At 43.3% G+C, this 16,704-nt stretch overlaps 3 protein-coding genes across 3 annotated transcripts in view; all 3 read left to right on the top strand.

Annotated features, from left to right (window-relative positions):
• Window positions 1-4,906, top strand: part of LOC118471936 (uncharacterized) — a 19,808-nt gene extending 14,902 nt beyond the window's left edge. Inside the window, exon 2 of the mRNA XM_035964000.1 lies at window positions 1-4,906. This exon is cut by the window's left edge and continues 12,622 nt beyond it. The gene's annotated coding sequence lies outside the window, so the exon portion shown is untranslated.
• On the top strand, window positions 1,683-16,704 carry LOC118476001 (ATP synthase subunit a-like). Its single transcript, XM_035964002.1, has one exon. It carries the CDS (start codon window positions 6,963-6,965, stop codon window positions 8,193-8,195), a length of 1,233 nt encoding a protein of 410 aa, XP_035819895.1. The 5' UTR covers window positions 1,683-6,962; the 3' UTR covers window positions 8,196-16,704.
• LOC118476002 (NADH-ubiquinone oxidoreductase chain 6) lies at window positions 9,212-16,704 on the top strand. The gene has a single exon (XM_035964003.1). It carries the CDS (start codon window positions 9,240-9,242, stop codon window positions 9,900-9,902), a length of 663 nt encoding a protein of 220 aa, XP_035819896.1. The 5' UTR covers window positions 9,212-9,239; the 3' UTR covers window positions 9,903-16,704.

Genomic DNA, 16,704 nt, shown 5'->3' with positions numbered 1-16,704 from the left:
GAATAGAGTATGCCTTGGTTTAAGAGAGGAGGCATCTGGATAGCTAGGGATATTGACACGGATAAGCTCTTAGGCAAAGCAAGGCATCTGCCAACTTGTATGCATCACCCTGTGCTTTTGCACATCAATGGAAAAGATAGGAACAGCGAATCCTTGTAGGAGACGGGTTGGTTTACCGGTGCAGTTCATATGCTTCCTTGCGCTAGAAACCAATACGCACGTACGAGGCCTACGATTCTCTAGTTGTATTGGCAAGGGAAAGAAGATGCTATGGGAATGTTTGGAATGAAATAGCTTAGGAAAGGCAGGATCTGCTGATGAAAGTGGGCCGGAGCCAGAACTAGGATAGGGATCAGATTGGGAGCAGGTTAGATGCAACCGCCGGGAGGACAATCCGACTTCGAAGTACGAGCAGGGATATTCGATAAAAGGAATTCCAATCGGAATAAAGGGTGAATTCGATTAGTTGAACAGGCAGCAGATGAAGTGATGGGAGCTAGCTCACTTCCTTCAATGAACGGATTTGCCTTGATTTGAGATTTCTAATTGAATCAAACTCTCGCCCTTTTGAGATTGAGTTACTTCCTTGCCTGGGCTAGTCGTAATCCCTTCTTCTGTACAAGATGGTTAGAGCTAACCCCAGTACTACTCCTTTGGCTGCAGAGTACCACCTCTTCCTCAACTGGATCTGGTATTCTTCCTCGAACCAGTGCTTCCTCGGAGGATGGTTCTACTTACTGTCCCCTCTACTTTAGGTTTGGAGTTCAGCTACACCTTTTGGCTTTGCATGAATGCCATTTTCCTCTGTGTCTCTTTCCTGCGGGTGCTTGGTCTTTTGCTAAACTTGTTATTTGGCTCTCTTCTTTGTCCCTAGTTCCTGTTTCATGCCGAGTTTCTATAACAGTACCTGCATCCTGCCTTTTAGCTTATCCGTGGACCAGTGCTCTTTCTTTCCGCTTTGAACGGACGCCTACAACTAGATAATTTGTCGGATGACAATACAATACTACAAGCAGGAGGGGACACAAATCCTTTAGATTTCGCTAGTGCAACGCTCGTATTGACCTTTAGCTCGTGGGAATCAATCGTAGTTTTGATTTCATATCCTACGTAGTATTTGCGTGGGCCTCGCTCGTATGCAAGGAATAGGTTTAGGAACAGGGCTAGCGAAGGAAGGGACCAAGGAAGGAATTCGTAGCCCAGAACCTTAAGCAGGAGCTCATAACTACTACGAATGGAAAGATTCCAGCTATTGAAGCTTAAAATAAAAGAACAGAAGAAAAAGATAGAGAGGTTCAAGTTGATGGAATCCAAATCTTATGCTGATTCCAGTGATGATGACATATTTGCACATATATCATATTCCACTTGATCGATATACCAATTCCTGAAAAAAGAAGAAGATAGTGTTGTGTTAACCAGTTGGAATGTCATGAAAGCACTTACTTCCGAGACAGCCTGTCCTCGGCTATTTCATTATCAAAAGGAAGTATTGGCAAGGCTGTAACATTACATGCAGGTCCTAGCCTACGTTCGTTGGTTCAGATCTACTCCTAGCAGTGAGAGCCGGATATGAATACTAATTTGTAGGCTACTTCGCAATGAACACCAGAGCTATATGTTTGTTTATTCACCTAGTTCCTATGTCCGCCTTTTCCGCGCCCGCTCTATCTCTAGATATATCTCTTTATAATCCATCTCAGATAAGTAATGGTAGTCTTGATCATCCCTATCATCTTCCTCTTCCCAGCCGTCTACGCGAAAACCAAAGAGAATCAGAGAGCCGAAGGACCTCAAACAAATAGCTGGTTGCGTTAAAGAGGCGTGGATACTTGCAGGAGATTGGAACACGTATGCCGATCCGACCGAGGCAGTCCAGGCAAATGCATGAAGTTGAAAAACAGGATCGACGAATGTAAGCTTCTCGACACACCACCCAGCCTATGAAATCCCTACCTACCATTCCAAGACCCAAGTCTGTAATTCCTACTGCCGTGCTCCATTCGGAAAACAGGCCTTAGAACGCTAGTTACTCGACTGTGCCTTCAAGGAAGGTCTGGAACCTGAGAGGTGAGTTCTGAGAAGCCAACCGCATTCATTGGTTTTGAAAAAGAAGAAAGAAAGTAAAAAAGGCTTAATTACTAAATATGGCTATCTTTAACTACACCACTTTTTCCAACGTTGCTTTCCCTAGGACTTCGTTATTCGCAATTAGGAAGGGTGTAGATGTACGCAGCTTCTCCTCATGTTGTTGGCCGGAGTAAGGAAGAAAGCGTAGTAGTACAATGCTGAACATTCCGGAGCAATGGAAGTTTATCTTGCCGCTGTGTAAAGTGTCGCATTCCCCTATTCTTCGTCCGATGCCGAAGCATCTCCCTCTTATTAGGGTAGGACCCCTGAAGAAATTTCCAGAGATATACGAGAAGGCGCGAAGCGTGGATGGAGTTTGCTTAGGGGAAAAGCAGTCCAACTATGGGCTCATACTAGTTTGGCATTAACATGCTTGGTATTGGCATCCCCCTGAAAGAAGGCTAGGCTTATTCACCTACCTCTTCTTGCTGGAACGTGAGCTATTGCTTTGGTCAACAACCAACGCTTGGAAAGTAATAGTTCTAAGAAAGAGCAAACTGCTAAGCCTGAGAAGAAGAATCATAAAAAATCATAGAATGCTAACAACCAGCTTCTTCCAGCTTTGTACATCATTTATTGTATCGTTTATGGGTGCTTGTACATCATAATATCCTCTTCATATCTTTCCTTTCTCGAGTGAGTGGTGGGATGGATGTCCTACCACGAACGGAAGCTGACAGAGCAATATCTATTCATATGCTTCGTAATCCTTGATTTCCCAAAGATAAGATTCCTTGCCAAGCCAAGACTCTTGAGTGGGATATTTCAACTACTTTAAAGCGAGGAGGTGAATGAGCAAGCAAAAGGTAGGCTAGGCGGTCTCGCCCATCCCATGATTGGTGGACTTCCTGCTATTTCAGAGTAAGCATCAGCATCTCTTCCATCTTGTTCTGGGCCAAGCAAACCAACTATTTAGTCCAGGCACTCGTATTGAAATGGAAAACATGCTTCTTTCTGCTATCGACCAATCCGGATCCGAGAATGATCTGCCCCATCGTTATTAGTAAATGTGGGGTGTAGTGCTGGAACCTTTAGTTCTGTGGGCGTACAAAGCATGTGGCTTGTTTGACTTGACCTATGGGATGGGGGTACCAATCTTCGTTGCATTCAGGATTGACCTGAGGAATGGGCCGGAGTATCAGAATAGATGTGCTTCGTGCGACTCGTTTCGACTAGCATGAAATCCGGAATAACAAGAAACCCTTGTGCAAGTCGATGATTGATTGCTTGAGAAACAGAAGTATGACATCTCTTTTTTCTCGTATTACAACAACTAGGCTATTCGGATTGCTTTGCATGCTATTCTTCGAGTCGAAGCTTGTCCCACCTAAGTGCCGTGCTTCATTCTCTGCGGCAAACCTCAAATCACTCAAATAAAAATCATAATAACCGAGGCCCGAGGCTAGTCTTCATTCTCGTATCCCGAGGCGGCTTTCTCTATCTTTAACCCGAGGCTAGTCTTCCTGGGGAGGAGTTTCTTGCCCGGTTCCTAGCTTTGGCTGGCAGGTTGAAAGTTGCGTATTCATTCAATAGAAGCAGATCCCTAATCTCGATTAGTAACCTTTGTAGGTCATTGTTCTGTCAGGGTTTCGAGGGATAGGGGCTGGCCGACCACCGGATCAAGAGAAGCATTAAGGAGAAGCAACTTAGATTGAAGCTTTTCAGGTCGATGACTTTATATCAAAATTTAATATAACTTTTTATGTTCGTCACATTAGTAGTGACTCACTCCCTTACCCAAGTAAAGTCATGAAATACTTCTCTTTACTAGATCCTGGATCCTGGCTACTCTACTTACTAGAGCTAGAGCTCTACTCACTTCAGTAAGAACCTTCCTTCCGGTTGTCACATTTCTAGCTAGTGATAAAGATCTCTTTCGAGTTCGGAGCAGGGAGGATAGCGAAGCGATTCATACATAGCCTTTCAAGGTAGTGGAACTGGCAAGTGTCTGGATTGGATGGACTTCCATGCTTTGGCGGAACACTTCACTTAATGAGTGATGCCCATTATACTACAAACCTTTTTGAGAGAGGACTTTGCCAACTAGGAAGTCTGCTATCCCAACCAATCGACCAGGATCGAGTGCACGAATCGCTTGACCTAGTATGATATAAAGTGCCTCCTTCGAGTGCATCTATAGAGCATCCTTTCTGCATCCTGCATCTGCTTCAGGAATGGATCAAACTAGGTTGTCGGCGGAAGTAGTGGTAGTGGCAAGGTATCCATGGTTTTCGGTGGAAGTAGAGTATCCACTTAATCGTCTCCTGTATCATTCCTTTAGCTTGCGGAGGCCAGGTTGTAAAAACCAATTAATTGCTTTAGCAAAGAGTCTGGCTCGACTTCTTACCTTGAAATCTGGAAACTTCCATCTAGATCGTCGTGGCAACTCCACTTCCCCACTCTTTCCGCTTTGAAGCGTTTCTCTTAAAGACAAATGGGTTCTCTTTCTGTCTTCGTATCCAGAAGCTAGAGATAGGTTCGGTAGTAGGGCATGGTTAAGTCCGTGTCAGAATGAAGTCAGGGTTTCCGGGTGCCTTGTTGGAATCTTACTCGTAAAAACGAGTGCCTTGTTGGAATCTTGCTCGTCAAACTAGTAATATATCGTATTTAAACGTATGCGAGGATTGCTTTCTTCTTTCGTTCTCAAACTGATCGAATCAATGGCCAGGATAGGAATGTTCCCTGAGAAGAGGGCAGGGCAGAGAAGAAGGCCGAGTAGAAATACCTCCGATCTCGATTCCTTTCATGTTTTGGTGCCGCTAGCCATCATTCCTCGTTTCTCGAGAATCTCCGTTGATGTCGTTTCCAGAGAATGGCTTAAGTGTTGAACTTCTAAAAACCATGGCCTTATCCAAATAAACTGGTGAAAGCACCATCCTTATCTAGAGAAAATAAGTGACTTGATTGACCCGTTTCCTTTCTGGGTCTGGTGATGGTTTAGCTTCCGGTGTCCCAGGATGTGGTAGTATTTATTGGTCCCCAACCAACCATGCCTTGCGCCTAACTTGACTCTGCAGCCCTTGCTTCAAAGTAGCCAGCCGACGAAACCAATGTTAGAGCCTGTAACTTAGGACAGAACAGCCTTGCCTTTCTTAAACAAAAGAGGGAACTGCCTTTCCTTTCTCAAACAAACCTGTACTGGGTGAATGAAAAAAAGGAAATAGCTGGTTACTTTTGAGAGTACAGCTGCCGAAACAGCTTCTTCCTGTAGGCGTTAGCCGATTTAGTATCAGAGGAGTACCTGTGAAGTAAAACTTTTGTCTGTAGCTCAACAAGTTCCGTTTTCTTGTAATAATAGAAGTTCAGTGCGGAACAAGATAAGTTTTTCCTTTACAATGTTTTTTATTACCATACTACAGTACAACAGTAAGTTCTTTCTTCTGACCAGAGCCAGCGCTTTAACTAGTTCTACTCTCCCAGCCAGCTATCCTTCTTCAAACTAGAGAGAGAGCTATCCATATTCCTATTCCTGTGACCTATCCTTATATCTCGAGCACTACTTCTATCACCGATTTCTTACTTCTCTCCCAACTTTGCCTAACAACCCGAATCTCTTTCCTGTAGCTAGTCGCTGATAGTCAGTCTATCTCCTTTCCTTGCAAACTCTCTAAGCTTTAGGTAGTTCGCCGTGCGATGGGCCTGAGGATCTATTCCAAAGGGTGATGGGTCGTGGGTACGACTCTTCAGAAGGCGCTTTTGCCAACCACCGAGCACCAACAAATGAAGAGAGTTACCACAAGTATGAGACCACTGAAACTACTTCGCCTGCTTTGAATCAGAGCAAACTGCTTTTAAGTATAAGACCACCAATCTAGTACGCAACCATTGCCTATTATGCCATCCATATTGTTGACTTTCACAGACCCACTATGACTGCCTACGCCCATATAGATAGAGAAAAGTTCACCTAAGGATAATAAAACGTTTGAGGAAGGTTACCGCTTACGATATACCTATATATAGATAGTGTAGTGTTGTAGTGTGTTAAGTAGATCGGTCCCATATAAAGTTGCAATGTATCTGCAATGAGTTCATCTACTCCGGGGTGTTCTCCGCACTTCTCAAGAAAGAAATAGTTGGAAATTCCCCGGATCGTCTGCGCTTGGCTTGGTATTCTTATACTGAATCGCTGTTGGATAAAAGAAAGCATAAAGTTTTTAAGCCTGCGTTCTCGTTGGCGAAACCACTAGGAGGCAACCATGAAAGCGGTTTCTATGTTTCGATCGAACCAACACAGCTTTACGCTTCTTTCCAACTCTACCCACGCTTCGGGTTCGCACTTACTTTACGCCTTACCGAACTTGGGCTTAGTTCAGCCAGCTTCGTAACATGCCTGCTCAAAGTGAGTAGTTGGAAGTTCCTGTAAGCATCTTCCCATGAATTGACGTATATAAGCGTAGTTATCAGGTACGCCGTGAGCTGGATTCTATCCCCGAGGATAGAGATTGATGGGTAATAGTTTTGATAGAAAACTCGTATGTTAAGTTCTCTAGTTGATGTGATGCGGCTCGATTCATCATTGCTCTCACATCAATGTTTTCGGTTCCCTTTTTACTCTCCCATTTTCATAGAGAAAGATGTTCTGATTCAGTTCTCTCTGAAAAGGAGGGGCCCTTAGGGACACAGTAGTACCATTTCCATTGTGCGAAAGGTCGTGTCCTGGTAGCCTCTCTGCTGTAGACGGTCTCATTGGTAAATTCTTCCATTTCTGAAATTGTCAAATCGAGATTGTGTGGGTGTTCAGTCTACTCTACCGCTCATGAAAAGATTTCGTTGGGTAGAACCAAGTCTCTTTTGGGAGCAGATTGTATTTGATTTTATATAGTTACTCCATGATGATGATGACTAGATGGAGTTCCACTGATATGAAGAGAAGAAATAGAATATTGGCTAATATGGTGCCAATTCGTAATTTAAGTTTACCTGATTATTATGAATATGAAGAAGAATACCCTCCAGTTTCAAGAGAGGCAACCAGAGGGGTCTGTATACTCCTACGAATAGACAGATATTTATCTTCAATTGGAAGGAGCATTCAAGACCGTGAGGTTCTACGCGATTTCCGCCAACGGTTACTCTTTCCCCAACGCGAGGCTGGGCACAGCTTTTCCGAAATATATGATGATATACGAGCGCATGGGGTAGAAGCAAGTCGATTGGGTCAGCCTCTAAGAGATCTGTACGATGAGATGGAAAGGAACGGCGAGATAGTAAATAACGGCTCAATCATTATCCCTGGAGGCGGCGGACCAGTAACAGAAAGCCCATTGGATCAATTTGGAATTCACCCAATTCTGGATCTGAATATTGGCAAGTACTATGTCTCATTCACAAATCTATCCTTGTCTATGCTACTCACTCTCGGTTTGGTCCTACTTCTGGTTTTTGTTGTTACGAAAAAAGGAGGGGGAAAGTCAGTGCCAAATGCATTTCAATCCTTGGTGGAGCTTATTTATGATTTCGTGCCGAACCTGGTAAACGAACAAATAGGTGGTCTTTCCGGAAATGTGAAACACAAGTTTTTCCCTTGCATCTCGGTCACTTTTACTTTTTCGTTATTTCGTAATCCCCAGGGTATGATACCCTTTAGCTTCACAGTGACAAGTCATTTTCTCATTACTTTGGCTCTTTCATTTTCCATTTTTATAGGCATTACGATCGTTGGATTTCAAAGACATGGGCTTCATTTTTTTAGCTTCTTATTACCAGCGGGAGTCCCACTGCCATTAGCACCTTTTTTAGTACTCCTTGAGCTAATCTCTCATTGTTTTCGTGCATTAAGCTCAGGAATACGTTTATTTGCTAATATGATGGCCGGTCATAGTTCAGTAAAGATTTTAAGTGGGTTTGCTTGGACTATGCTATTTCTGAATAATATTTTCTATTTCTTAGGAGATCTTGGTCCCTTATTTATAGTTCTAGCATTAACCGGTCTGGAATTAGGTGTAGCTATATCACAAGCTCATGTTTCTACGATCTCAATTTGTATTTACTTGAATGATGCTACAAATCTCCATCAAAATGAGTCATTTCATAATTGCATAAAAACGAGGAGCCAATCATAGAACTACATATGGTCTGATACTACTAACTTCCTTGAAAAGTGGAAGAGTAGTTATGTAGGCAGTTGCCGTTCCAGAAATGTAGCGGTTGCTCGACCAAAGCCGGTCATCAAAGAGTCAGTAAGTAGTAATTCTATCAATTACCAATTCGTGGAATTCTCATGTTCCAATCAATAAGTGTGTCTACTTAAAAGTAAGTTCAACTTGCTTGTGTTAAGCTTTGCTCGAACTTGATTACTTCCTCGCTCTCCTTCACTCGGTCAAGGGATTCACCTTTACCTCGTTCTGGTCTTCCAGCTTGAAAGACAAGGTCCTTATTCAAAACTGGCTCCTTCGAGTTAGTCTTTATTGTTTCATAGAAAGGCTTCCTTCTACGACTGGAGTGAAATCCTCTATGCTGACATAAGCGGAGAGGCAAGCAACAACCATTATATTGAACCTGCCCTGAAGGCTTTGTTTGCCTAAGTGCATAAGTCAAAGAAGGGTTTTCTTGCCGAAAGCAGTGTTCAGACCTCAATCTGTAGCGGCGCACTTCCCTCTTATGATTGCTTTTCAAGGACATCCGGATAAGGGGACTGAGAGAGTAGATATGGGACTTTTCCTCATAAAAGCCTATATAGGTGGGTGGTATGATAGTAAGTCTTTTCCTACTGATGTGTTCAGTCGATGGCTTGATTCTCCTCCGGGCGTGAATTGGAAGGGCCAAGGGTTTACAATGAAACAAATTGCGTATAATTTGCACGGCGATACGAACAGTATAGAATTTCTGCACTCCTTATATGCAGACTTAGTTAGTCAAGGGAAGGGGTGCATAGCCAATACTTCCTTCTCAGAAGTGGCTACGAACCACGGTGTCGGGGGTTCGAATCCACTTCTGAGCGGGCTGGCGGCTCCACCGGGAGCGAGCCTACTGAAGGAAAGTTTTATTGTTGAACTTCTATTTTTATCCAATATTTATCTTTTGTTTGGAAAAACCAAACCCACATATTGATCTTTAAGTCTCCCTTTCTCTTTTGGGAGCAGATCTTTCAAAGATGGGAAATTCCAATGATTCTTTCCGTTTTGTCGAGCCCTGCTTTGGTCTCTGGTTTGATGGTTGTACGTGCTAAAAATCCGGTACATTCCGTTTTGTTTCCCATCCTAGTCTTTTGCGACACTTCTGGTTTACTTATTTTGTTAGGTCTCGACTTCTCCGCTATGATCTTCCCAGTAGTTCATATAGGAGCTATTGCCGTTTCATTCCTATTCGTGGTTATGATGTTCAATATTCAAATAGCGGAGATTCACGAAGAAGTATTGCGCTATTTACCAGTGAGTGGTATTATTGGACTGATCTTTTGGTGGGAAATGTTCTTCATTTTAGATAATGAAACCATTCCATTACTACCAACCCACAGAAATACGACCTCTCTGAAATATACGGTTTATGCCGGAAAGGTACGAAGTTGGACTAATTTGGAAACATTGGGCAATTTACTTTATACCTACTATTCCGTCTGGTTTTTGGTTTCTAGTCTGATTTTATTAGTAGCTATGATTGGGGCTATAGTACTTACTATGCATAGGACTACAAAGGTGAAAAGACAGGATGTATTCCGACGAAATGCCTTGGATTCTAGGAGGACTACTATTCATATTCAGAACAGAAGGTTCTTCTCCCACAAAGGGGATGACGCACCTGTCCCCCCCGCTGATCCGGAATCCATTTAATCTGATTTGGCAGAGAGAATAGAAAGGATTTATAGGCGGGCCGGGGAGGAGCAATCTTTAGTAGAAGCCGGGACTACGCCAAGGGAACTTGTAGATAACGTCCTGCCAGAGGGGGCGGAGCTACCGCTTCTACAAGAAACCTGGGTTCAGTTTGTACGGGACGAGTCACACAGCGAGTTTTGGGTAGAGATCGATTCGATAATCTGCTAAGGAAATATGGGCACGCGGCGCGCGGTGAGCCCGACACCCCCGATCCCGATGCTCGAGCCTGATGCCCCTCAATCAGGAGGAGGCGACTCAGCGGGGAGCACGGGGGAAGAAAATTGTCCGGGGGCGGGGAAGGAAAGTAGGAACCTCCGAAGGCCCGCCCGAGTCAAGGAAGCGCAAAAGTTATTCTGATTCTGATTCCGGGGGGGATGATGGGAGTGACCCTGCTCCGGATCCTTCTCCTTTCTTTTGATTTTGACTAAAATGAGAGGTGGAGAAATTGAGTTCTTTTGAGCAGCGTTGTCTGTAGTAGAGTAGCTTTTTTTTTTTTCTTTTACAGAAAGAAGGCGAGGCCCACCTGCCTTCTCTAGGTACTTTACTTGGAAAGGTGTCACCGCCTTCCTTCTTCTCTAGGTACTTTACTTGGAAAGGTAGGTGCGGGAAAGAAGAGCGGGTATGTGGGCTTCTTTCAATCGAAACTTTTTTGAAGCCGTCAAACTTTATCGTTTCATTATAGATGGATCTAAAACATTGCGTTGCAGAGTGGAGGCGTGAAGAAGGTTAAGAGAAGCAAGCCAAAGGAAAGAAAAAGCAACTTGATACAATATTGAAGATAAACACTCAGGAAAGCACTGGGTCAACTGACTCCACTAGCCAGCTTCTGCTTCAGAACTTACTTCAAAGAGGCTGACTTAGCACTTAGCATAATGCTTTTGTTCCGGTGCATAAAAGTAAGTGAGCAGGTGGGTGAGTCCAAAGGTTTTTCCGAAGCGCGAAGGACTTGCAGTTCTAAAATAGGAAGGGCTCTGTACTCAAATCAAAGCAAAGTAGTAGTTTCATAGGTCGTTGTGCTAGAGCTAAGATTTATATGAAAGTGTGAGGGGAAGCCATTTCCAGCTTCTACTTTCTGCGAACCGGGCTCATTACCGGCCTACAGTAGCATTCTACTGTGAGCTTTCTCACTGCGGATCGCCTTGATTCACTGATCGTTGACAGCTACTCAGGAGAGGTTATCCTTTGCCAGACTTTGTGTTGAGATGAGTTCTCCGCTTCCCGAAAAGATGATTTTTGTCAATCAGCGTAGAGTGGTGGATTATAAAGTGGTACAGTCCGAATGGGTTGGTTCAAGCTAGCTGTTCTTACTGAACAGGTGTTTTAGCATTCTTTTCGAATTCGAAGTTGCGGGGTGCTTTGGCTTTTCAAAGTTCTCAAAGAGAATAAAGTAAAGGCGCTACGCGTGGATCGAATTAAAGTAACGTAAGGTTTCGTAAGAAACAATTGAATAAGCGTATCAAAGAGAATGAGGTCTAGCACTCCGAAATACCATTGAGAAAGAGCAATAGAACAAGGTTAGAATAAGATCTCCAAAATGGTTGATGACTCCCACAACTTGTCAGGCTGCATTCCCGTGAAATTGTTTTGGGACAATTCCAGTTTTACTATCTATGCGGTAGCTCAGCCAAGTAATCTGGTATCTCACCATTAAGACGGTTACCTAGCAAGTTCAGCTCTGTGAGGTTCTTGCATCCTTTAAATGAATGTCTCTAGAATACTCCCAGTCAGATTGTTATTGTGCAATATGAGTGACTGCAGAGAGTTGGCTTGACATATCTCGGCTGGGATAGAATAGAACCTGAGAGCTGGTTGGTTTCTGCAGAGAAACTAACAAGATGCTGCAATGGCAGCGCTGGCAGAGGCCCACGGAACATGTTTTCTGCAAGAGATATGGATCGAACACTCGCCCTGTTCCGTATCCAATCTGGAATATGACCCGTAAGTTTGTTCCCTTCAACGAAAATTGTGGCAATAGCTTCTAAATCTGCAAGTTCTTCAGGGATAGAGCCTGTGAAGGCATTGAAGGGACGGACAGATTTTTGAGCGTAAGCTTCTTGCAGTTACTAAGCTCTTTTGGTATGCTCCCACTGAGCCCAGCACCTTTGCAAACAGCCGAGTTAGATTGCCCAGCTCACCGACAGATGTTGGCAGTTCAGCATTGAAGTAGTTCTCTGATATATAAAGTTCCTTCTTTTGAGACCACCAATTGACCAAGGGATGGTGCCTGTGAACTTGCATCCGGGGAGTTGAAGAACTTTTAGCAGCTTCAGGTTACCAATCTCTTCTGGAATGCTTCCACTAAGACCATTCTGTCTCTAAATTAGCAATTCCTTATTTTCCAGTTGACCAATCTCCCTAGGTATTGGCCCCACCAAACTGTTTGATGAGAGATCAAGTGTCAACTGGTTCACCAACGCAGTTATTCCCGGGAATATTTATCCCGTGAGGTTATTCTGGCTTGCATCAAGGTGCTAGAGCCGAGACTGGTTACCAAAAGCAGCTGGTATCGACCCGTTGAATGTGTTCATGTGAAGGTCCAGGATATCCTCGAGGATGAAGGCCAGATCACGCCCAATTCGATCCTTGAAAGACCCATTGCACTACAGCGGCAGCTCGGGCTCGAGCAACGGCGGGAGATAAGTCTTCTCTTCATTCAGCATTCAGTCTATCTTCGGAAAGCAGCAATAATTGATGCACGCAGACGATGGTTAAATGCTTTCTTGATTTACTACTAATAGGTGGTGTCTAGACGCTAGGAAAAAGTGAGGATTATAGCTTCTGCCCCATAGACCATTCGGAAAGGAGTCTGTCCCTTCGGTCTTATATGTTAGTATAGGTTGGTTCTTCCGAATGCACATAAGACCACTGGTCACCCTCAATCCTTAGCATTGAACTTGACTGATTTGGCTAAGATCTGGGGAACTAGAGCAGTCCCCAGAGGGCACTACACAAGGCAGGAGAGGCAATAGCGAAGCGAAGCCCTAGTTCAATCGAGGATGGATTCATTGAGTGGGCGAGGAAGATGATTGGTATGGGAAGATCGGTCTTTCACTAATGGAGCATCTCCACCCTAGCCTTGAAGTTGAACATCCGGGGATATCTAAATATTGAACCAGTGATTAAAAAGAATGGCAAGACTGCGGTTGAAGTCCCAGCTGGAAATCCAAATTGCTCGAACACAAAAAATCTAGACAAAGGAAAGAAACCTGGTTTGCATATTTTCGTATATGCCCAACTAATCTATCGCATAGGAAGATCGCCCCTGTAAGTTTATTTCACACATTATGTTACTTTGTTTATGGTGTGGAAATAAATATCAATATTCTAACTTGCCGCTTTCTATGGATGCATCCTCTACTCTAGTGCTTACCTGTCCTACTTTCTTTAATTCATTCCTATTTCCTCTCCTGTACTTATATTTATCTTGCCTGCGGCAGTTTTGTAATCAATTTCTACTAGGGATAGGGAGCGTGAACTTTCTCTCATCCAGTGAATGAGTTACCTGAAGATCGATGGCATATAAAACGCCCTAATTCAATATAAAATCTGTTATTTCACTTTCAAAATGCCCCGTTCGCACTTGCTTGAGTGAGGCGCAAGCCGTTTTCTTGCTAGGCAAGATAGGTCAACGGATAGCTTGTTGGTTGATACGGGACCCCTTCTCAACTTCATGTGTTTTGTAACTGCCATAAAGCAAGGCCATAGTCCAACATTCCATCCTTTTCCACCGCTGTATTGGCTTCTGCTTCTCTTCCTTTTGCCGAGGAAGATCTGCTTCTCTTGCATCCTCCAGTCTTAAATTCCTATCCGTACTAGACTAGACCTTCCCTTAGCCATCAACCTACCGAACCCAGGAATGAGATCCACAAGGAAAGAGATTGGCAGAAATCCAGAAAGAATGATGCACAAGAAATGGTTAGAACCTCGAGAATAGATGCGAATAGCAGCTCAGATCAGATCCGAGATGGAGCAGCAATAAAGCAAAGAGGAGCAGAAAGGTTCGAATCGAATCGCAAGCAGCTGACTAGAGAGAGATGAGTTGAGAAATAAAGACTATCCAAATATTGGATAAGTTGTTTCGTAATTCATCTTTGTCATTGACTTCGGCCTCTCATTTATCCTTATTTGGTAGCTGAGAAGTGAAGCACAACAAAGTTTTAATAGATCTCTTCCTGTCATTCAATAACCATCCTTTATTTTTGCAGTATAGAGAAGTGATTAGCCGGTGCCCAGGATAAGGTAGTGGAACTGGTGCGTATCAGGTTTGGCATTAGCTCTTTTGAATAATAGAGCTGAGCAGCTAAGAACAGATAGCAATCTGGAACAGCTCTGAAATGCAAATAAAATGATGATTGGTCCTAGCTTATGGGTTGCGATAAGACAGTTTCGAAGGTTCTAGCCATCTCAAGGAAGTATATAAGTAGCTATCGGCACCTTTTGAAGAAGGAGGCTCGGTAGCAGAGATGTTGAGTAAAGTCTAGATGACACGAACCCTAGCAGATCTGCTATAGCAAAGTGGTAAGTTACCAGCGGTGTCGATAGAATAGAAGAGAAGCATCAGAGCGAGCGTTATAGATCAGTCAGCATTAGCGACATCAATTCTGCTACAGTTTTGTTAAAGAAAGGTGAATACATTCTAAAAAGTCTAAAACTCATCTTATTTCTTAAAGAGCATATAACAACAAACGATTTCACTTACAAGGGGGTGCAGCTGCAGGAACTGGGTGCTGTGCCGCCCGCTGCCTACTTAATGTTTCGCTTGCCTTCTACACTTCTGCAATGGGAGTCACCACATGAGATGCTATTTTTCACCTTTCGCTATTATTCGCTCTTGCGTGTCTTTGGAGCCCGATCTTTCCCTTGCTTACGCCCCTAGAAACTCCGTGAAAAAACCACCTCGTTTTTCCATAAATAAAGGATTCCTAATAAAGTTTTTACATATCATATCCCAGCGGTATTTTTTTAATAATTTTTGCATAAATAAAGTATAATTTCCACAAAATAACACTTTTAGGCGCCCACTTGAAATTCAACTTAACGTTGGACGTTGACCAGGCCCTCTCTATTGCCAGAATTGGGGACTGGCTCTTCTCCACAACTAGAAAACACAGAACTGCCAGAGGTTTGGTCATAACCAGCACGCACCCTCGCCAATTTCGTTCTAAGCTCAATCCAAGATTGTGATCGGGTTGCCTTTCGATATAACTTGGTTCAAGCTTGGATCCAGTGGATAGATACTTTAAACGATGGTAGGAACGGGAGCTACCCTGGATCACTTGAGGAAGTAAGAACGCAAGTCTCTCAGTTGAAATTAGATCGTTCCAGGATAATAGCTGAAGCGGCTGAGAACTCCCAAAGAGAAGAGAACCAGCTTAAGGAGCAGGTATCCGGAGTATCAGCAAGCTATAAATAGCTTTAGGATTGTATGAATAGAGTTGAGGATCAAGTATCCCTCATATTTAGATCCCCCGTTGGGAAAAGCCCCTTTTTTAAATCCTTTCACGCTTTCCCTTTGCCGAAGGCCGGCCTCTTTAGTTCCTACGTTTTCGGAAAAGAAGGTGAGACGCTAGCTAGCAACGGGAAAAAACGAGTAGTTAAAGATGTGAATGTAAGACTACTCGAAAGTACTTCCATTTTTATTATATTATATAGTTTCTAATAGAGAGTACAGTTGTATCTATGTGCGAAACGACGAAAGAAAGATGGAAGGCCCAAAGAGCTCTACAGTAGTGCCCCGGAATGGGGTCGTAGAGCCGGTAACCCACTCTGTTTAGTATTTTGATTTCGTTCAAGGTGTTGCTCTGTCAAATAGAGATTGTGTGGGTGTTCAGTCTACCACTCATGTTCACGTTCTACAAATCTAAGGGAGTGCTCCTAGACTGGACGACTTCCCGTAAATAACCTAGTTCATGTTCCTTTGAAAGAAATAAAATGAAAGCTTTTGAAGCGAAGATGTCAACGCGGTGCTAGGTTTGCGCCGGCCACGATTATTTATAAGTATATTGGAAAGAAGAGTGACTAGGCTACGGTCTAACTTTTTCTTCCTAGCGGAGTTCAATACGAAAATAAAGGCGCTCCGCGTTGGGAATGGCGTACGTAGTACGGGTGGTATTTCCGGTATAACTGATCAGGGTTGTTCTGAAAGCAAGTCAATTGGTGCTTTGGAAAGTGAGTGCCAGAGGCTAGTCACTGCTTGGTTTACAGAAGGGAAGGAAGAAAGAGATACCGAAGCAGATTCAGTATAGAAAAGAAGAAATTGATACCATTCATTCCAGCTTATTTGATACCCACTTAAAGTTTCTATCAAACCATGTCTTTTTCTTCGAACGTCAATCTCGTAGGAATTTAGATTGGAAGTGTGGTATTGAAGGGCGAAGCCTTTACTCTTTTACTTGTTTCTTTGAATATAATATAACATAGTATTGACTACGCACTTCGAAAGATAATGGTGTATTCCGAGGATCAGTCCGTTTTTTATTGAATTCGCAAATTGATAGATCTGGATGATTAAAAGAATGATTCTTCCCTGGGTATTTCCCCGCTACCATTATGGAAATTGGAGCTTTTCAATTCCATTTTGGAGATGCTCGTAACGATTTTTTTCTTTTGGGTGGGCAAGAAAAGGATTTGACTCTTGAAGATATCAACTCATACGCCTGCTCCATACATTAAAAAACATTTTGGGTACTTTCTATTAGAATGGATAAATAGAAATGGGTACATTCCTCTTTCTCTTTCCTGGCCAAACTACCAAAAAAAA

Source organism: Zea mays, unplaced genomic scaffold (genome assembly GCF_902167145.1).
Source record: "Zea mays cultivar B73 unplaced genomic scaffold, Zm-B73-REFERENCE-NAM-5.0 scaffold_94, whole genome shotgun sequence".
NCBI lineage: Eukaryota > Viridiplantae > Streptophyta > Magnoliopsida > Poales > Poaceae > Zea > Zea mays.
The sequence above is the reverse complement of the archived record's forward strand: the minus strand, read 5'-3'. Positions and strand labels throughout refer to the sequence as shown.